Here is a 6,439-nt window from a genome sequence, read left to right as displayed (position 1 = left end):
ACAAGGTTACAATGGGCTAAGGAAAAGCAATCGTGGACTGTGGATGACTGGATGAAAGTCATATTCAGTGATGAATCTCAAATCTGCATTGGGCAAGGTGATGATGCTGGAACTTTTGTTTGGTGCCGTTCCAATGAGATTTATAAAGATGACTGCCTGAAGAGAACATGTAAATTTCCACAGTCATTGATGATATGGGGCTGCATGTCAGGTAAAGGCACTGGGGAGATGGCTGTCATTACATCATTAATAAATGCAGAAGTCTACATTGATATTTTGGACACTTTTCTTATCCCATCAATTGAAAGGATGTTTGGGGATGATGAAATCATTTTTCAAGATGATAATGCATCTTGCCATAGAGCAAAAACTGTGAAAACATTCCTTGCAAAAAGACACATAGGGTCAATGTCATGGCCTGCAAATAGTCTGGATCTTAATCCAATTGAAAATCTTTGGTGGAAGTTGAAGAAAATGGTCCATGACAAGGCTCCAACCTGCAAAGCTGATCTGGCAACAGCAATCAGAGAAAGTTGGAGCCAGATTGATGAAGAGTACTGTTTGTCACTCATTAAGTCCATGCCTCAGAGACTGCAAGCTGTTATAAAAGCCAGAGGTGGTGCAACAAAATACTAGTGATGTGTTGGAGCGTTCTTTTGTTTTTCATGATCCCATAGGTTTTTCCTCAGAATTGAGTGATTCCATATTTTTTTCCCTCTGCTTGGTCTAAAAAAGTAACCGTTACTGACTGCCACAATTTTTTTTCCTGACTTCTTATAGTGTTTCTTAAAGCCAGAAAGTTGCCATTTGAAATGACTTTAGTTTTGTGTCATGTCTGTGATCTGATTTTTTTCTACAAAATTAAACAACTGAATGAACATCCTCCGAGGCCGGTGATTCCATAATTTTTGCCAGGGGTTGTAGTTACATGGTAATAAATGTATAATTAATTATATACCCATCTCAATAAAGCAATAAAAAGCTTTGTAAAAGTAAGACATTGAGTAAAACTCAACAAATATCAAAATATGAGCTTATAACTACAGCAACTAGTTGAATTAGTGGCAAATGGCTTAAAGACAATGAAGAAGTCCAGATGCTGTTGAGATAACCTTTAGTTTTGTAAGTGGTTGGCTGACAACCTTCATACACAAACTCAATCAATGTATTTCTAATCCTCTTATAGACAATGATAATAACACATCAAGGTTTTATTAAAATCATAAACAGGTCATAAACCATGTTTCTTTTAGATGGTTGTGAAAGCCTAATTATGTAACAAAAAAATTCATTGTGTTGTTACTAATGTTTACAGTCTTCTTCACATATATTAACATCAATGAGCATCCTATAAAGATGTATAAGGGCCTTATTTCTAATTAAATAATGCTAATTACAAGGCCTTTAAAACACCATCCATTTTTAAACCAAAAATACTTATAAAAGCTTTGTTAATGTCAAAAGACTAAGCTGATTTTTTTTATATGTTTATCTGCAAAATATAAAAATTAGATGAGACATTAACAATGTGTTCTTGCTGATATTCGATTACGATTTATGTCCAGTCAGTTTTCAAGTTTACATAGTTGTACGTTTTAATTATTTTATGAGTGATGTGAGGGGATTTTGTGACCTGCTGTTTTTAATCGTGGGAAACTAATTTAGGAAATTAAACCCAAAAGGTCCCCTCTTACAAATCACCCTTATGAATCTGGATGCTTTCTTGCAGATGTGTTGTGATAAAAAGAGTAACAATCTGAAGCCCCAGTATGATGAGACCGACTGTCACAATAACATTTGTGTGCCACTCAATCCACCGAGAGATTCCTCCAAGACAACCACCCAGGAAGATTATGCTCTGAGCAGTAAATTCATTGAGCGTCTGGGCTCCTACACCACACTGAGAGTTCCACACTGTGCCATTCTCCAAAGGATCGATGCAACATGTCACTGGGACACCACAGGCAAATACTCCTGGAGCCGAGCAATTGTAGTATCTGGTGAATTGTATAAAGAAAAACAGTTTCAGAGAATTATTTATATTATGGTCATCACTCACATTTTCAAGTACGTATTTGTTTAACTACTTTTTATTTTATATGAAGAAGCAATCTTTCTCTTCACAATTTTATATTTTTTATTATTGCCTCAGCCAAAAAAGTTGACAGTTGAGGACAGTTCGCATACAGTTTGGCTAAAAATATTTAAAGTCAGCTTTGTCTATTTCCAAAAGTTTAATGGGTCTGGATTCTGGGAAATTATCCTGAAAACCTGAAGTGAGCTGCGGGAATCTGCCTCATTTCAGGAAGGACATGGATGTAGTACAAAAAAATTAAAATGACACACCATATAAAAACGGTGCGTCTAGTCAGACGGGCGTGCGTTCTGCCCAACATGCGTCTTGTGGACGGCACGCCGCAGCACAGACACTACGTCATGTGGAACAGAGCTCACGTGGGTGACGTGACGGTCAGATCACCTGCTGTGTGTTCTGATCTGACGGTTTGTTTCAACCTGGGGGGCTGTCAGTGTCCGCTCCACGCGCACGCTTGCTTGCTGCAGCTTGTCGCCACCATGGTGATGTATGTTTTTATTTGTCCGCATAAGTACAGCAATCAGACACACATACCTCACAGTGGACAGTTGTTAGTCCATGACTGTCCAAACACAGTAGGTGTTGTCCAGCTGGAATGTCCAGATCCACAGATTCTAACAGCTGCTTCTGTCAGAAGCCAGGCTTCCAGTGAGTGAAGCGCACACACCCACGTGTCAATGCTAGTGTGCCTAGTGCCTAGTGTGGTGACATGACGAGCTGAAAAAAAAAAATCCGTCATGTGCCATGTTGGGTTCAAAATAGCGTTCACTGTTAATCTATCTGCATGTAATTCCATCTTTTTTATTCATTTATTTGTGGAAAATGGCAGGTTGCTGTGTATTTGGAGGCACAAATAGACACAGTAAAGGCTTCAAGATGTACAGATTCCCTTCAGATCTGAACAAAAGAAAAGTTTGGGAAAATAAAGTGGGATGGAACCCGACATCATTGTCAGAGCTTTGAGAGGTAAATTTATTGTTCAGTCCCATGTACAGTAAAACTCACCTAAACCGTCATCGTATAAACCGGATATTCGCAGTCACCAGACAAAAAAGTCCCAAAGTTTTTTTTTTTTTTTTTTAGTTTTTCATGTAATAAACATCATATATGAACCATCCCTTAGTTATGCTGCTATAGACGTAGACTGCTGGGGGGTTCCCATGATGCACTGTTTCTTTCTCTTTTTGCTCTGTATGCACCACTCTGCATTTAATCATTAGTGATCGATCTCTGCTCCCCTCCACAGCATGTCTTTTTCCTGGTTCTCTCCCTCAGCCCCAACCAGTCCCAGCAGAAGACTGCCCCTCCCTGAGCCTGGTTCTGCTGGAGGTTTCTTCCTGTTAAAAGGGAGTTTTTCCTTCCCACTGTAGCCAAGTGCTTGCTCACAGGGGGTCGTTTTGACCGTTGGGGTTTTACATAATTATTGTATGGCCTTGCCTTACAATATAAAGCGCCTTGGGGCAACTGTTTGTTGTGATTTGGCGCTATATAAAAAAATTGATTGAAAATTGATTGATTGATATATAATGGATTTTGTACAACAGATTTTTCGTTTACATCAGATAAAATGTCCCGTCCGATTGCAATGTATTTCCATTAAAAACCCCTCGCATGTGGGACCGGAGTCATTTTTGTGATTAAAAGTCAGATTGTTTATTTTTTTTCACACCGTGCTCAGACTCAGAGCCGCAGCCTGGACGTGCGCATCAGGCTGCAAGCTGTGCAGTGAAAGCAGCAAAGTGTGAAATCACAGCTGGCTGTGATGTGACACTTTTCTGCTTTCACTTCTTTGTCTGCCATCATATTATAATAGTATCTGCAATGCACACGCTGACTACAAATGGTTCAGAAAAGTCCACAACTTTACAGCACAAAGTTGATAAAAGAGGAAAATGTACAGCTTACCTTTGATGTGGAGGTGATGATTGTAGAAAGAAAAGCTTGTTGAGGGTCAAATTAGTCCAGAATAAAGGATAATCTAGAGATGGAGAACATTTTTTTCATGTTTTTCCCCCATCAAAATGAATGATTTGGGCTCACTTTCTATCTATTGCATAAACTGCTTTGGCCCAGAAATCATAAAAATATCAACATAACCTATTATTAAGCTGTCAAATTATAGAATATGGCAATTGCCAGTCAAAGTACATTGTTTTATCAGCAGAAATTTGTTTTTAGCAATTTTAAATATAGAGTGACCTACTGTAACATCAGTCACACATAATTATGCAGTCATTCAGTTTATACCTTTTTATTTGTAAAATGGCAAGGAGCAGCAGAATGACAGTTTCTTGCAACCTTATATTCTACAATAAAGAGCTGTTAACCCTGTATAGTTCAAAGACAAAGTTGCAATAAAGTTTCTGAATTTTCTTAATGGCTGTTTTTGTTGTTGTTTGTTTGTTTTTGTAATGTCAGCCATGCCCATAGTATTAAGTACCACCAACTCTTACAAAGCACCAACAAAGTTTCCTTCCTCTACCAAGCTGACCTTGTCCCTATTATGTCTTCCACAAGATAAGAACACTCAGGGACTGTATTTTTTAAGTCCTGAACACTTGAAAAAAGGCCTGCTTCTTCTCTGAATTTAACATCAGTCACTGTGGAATTGCACTGCTGGTTTTCTGCATTTGGGGTCACACCAGATTGGGTTCTGGTGTGACCCCCCAAACACAACACACCACAACAGGTCTACAAATGTTTTTAGATGCTGTCTCCTTTGGAAATAAAATATGCTATATATGATGGATTTTGGCATGCTGAATTCAAATATGGCAATAAAACTGGCTGATTGAAATGTTTACATTTTAAGTCTCCAGAATAATATTGTGCTGCTTGTCAATTTTTTTTGTGATAAGTCATAAACATGGGTCTTTTCATGTTTTTCTGATTGTTTGTATTTCACCTGTTCTCTTTTTGTAGCACTTTAGAAAACAGCAAAAAGGTTGTATTAACCCTTACTTGTGTTGTAGTAGTAGTAGTAGTAGTAGTAGTAGTAGTGCCATATCTTTAAAAAAAAAAAAAAATAGGGCCAGTCAACAATTTCAAGCATCTTTTTCATTCTCAGTAGCCCAAAATTAGTGGTTTGACTTTTATTTCTTTAGAAGCACTTTGGCTGTAGACCAGTTTTATTTGACAGTCATTCCAGCAGTACCCAGGGAGGACTCATACCAAAGACATCCTTTCATTACCTTAGCTCACTGGTTAGTGTCTTAGTCTCAAAACCATGGAGTGAGACATGAAGGATGAAAACAGTCAGGACTTTACATAAAATTTGTTTTCAAGTCCTGTGTCCCATGGGTAAAATAAGAAAAACATCATCGATGTTCACCAATTTATGGTGTATAAGCACTACTCACATGTTGACCTCCCAGTCACGGTAGTTATCCGCCCCACAGCACTGCAGGTTTGACTGAATCTCATCTGTGATGAATCTTAGATCTAGGTCATCTTGGTAGCGAGCCATGGCAGCTAGCATTCCTGACCGCAGGAAACCTCCAATCTGATCCTGGAGACTATATGTAAGGATGGCAGCCAGGACCTGAGCTATGATGAGTACTAACACCACCCCGGCGAACATCTTCAGTAAGCAGCAGTTCTCTCTTAAAGCACCCACACATCCTGACAGGCATAGTGTTGTCAGTAATAAGCCCAAAGTAACAAGTATCAGCATCGGGTCAGTGCCAATGCTGCCAATCTTCTCATGGGCAAAGGATTCTTTGGTGATGAGGCCCCACATCCCCAGACAAAGAACCAACAATCCCAGAACAGTGAACAACAGATTGCTGAGGAACAAAATGTACTTTAGGAAATGGTCTGTGATAGAGTATCCGTGGTGTGGTAGGACATATGTTGATACATGGTGGTTGTGGGTTGGCCTGGTCCAGTGGAAAAGCTTCTCACCATTCTCTTTAGCAGATTTGGCCTTTTAGAACAACAAGAACAGTGTTTACAAAAAACAAAAACAGATTAGACTAAACCTTGATGACCTTTACAACCCCAGCTCAGTTATCCCTCCTTACCTTGGGTAAGAGTGGACTGGTCTCATCCTGTACCCTCTTGCTCAACCAGGGCAGAAAGAGCTTGGTCATGTATCTCCTCATGGTCAGAAAGCAGTGATCCACAATGGGGCAGAGGATAAGAATCCGCAGTGAAATGGGGGAGGTGGAGTTTAGAGTTTGCCTGCGAGGCGTGGGATTTCTTCATCATGTGAGAGTCATACTGAGCGGATTATATCACAACATGGATGAAAGATTCGCAAGAGGAGACATTTGTCATGAGGTTTTATCAGACAAACTACAGAGATGCCAAGATTTCATTGAGCATTAAAAAATGCTTGTCAGG

General features: G+C 39.3%; 1 protein-coding gene across 1 annotated transcript; it reads right to left on the bottom strand.

Annotated features, from left to right (window-relative positions):
* Window positions 1-1,422: 1,422 nt before the first annotated feature.
* LOC117528158 (tetraspanin-10) lies at window positions 1,423-6,204 on the bottom strand. Its single transcript, XM_034190736.1, has 3 exons — window positions 6,118-6,204; window positions 5,455-6,020; window positions 1,423-1,997 (listed from the first exon to the last, which is right to left on the bottom strand). The coding sequence occupies exons 1-3, from the start codon at window positions 6,196-6,198 to the stop codon at window positions 1,691-1,693; spliced, it is 954 nt and encodes a 317-aa protein (XP_034046627.1). The 5' UTR covers window positions 6,199-6,204; the 3' UTR covers window positions 1,423-1,690.
* Window positions 6,205-6,439: the final 235 nt, after the last annotated feature.

Source organism: Thalassophryne amazonica, chromosome 16, assembly GCF_902500255.1.
Source record: "Thalassophryne amazonica chromosome 16, fThaAma1.1, whole genome shotgun sequence".
Lineage (NCBI taxonomy): Eukaryota > Metazoa > Chordata > Actinopteri > Batrachoidiformes > Batrachoididae > Thalassophryne > Thalassophryne amazonica.
Note: the sequence above shows the minus strand (reverse complement) of the source record. Positions and strands in the feature narration are given on the sequence as shown.

Bases quoted from the DNA above. Each gene is read 5' to 3' on its own strand.
- LOC117528158 (XM_034190736.1), bottom strand. From the start codon at position 6,198: ATGAGGAGATACATGACCAAGCTCTTTCTGCCCTGGTTGAGCAAGAGG. The intron at 6,021-6,117 runs GTAAGGAGGGAT...TTGTTCTAAAAG, and splicing joins CCAGTCCACTCTTACCCAAG to GCCAAATCTGCTAAAGAGAA. The intron at 1,998-5,454 runs GTGAGTAGTGCT...ACAATTCACCAG, and splicing joins CGTGACTGGGAGGTCAACAT to ATACTACAATTGCTCGGCTC.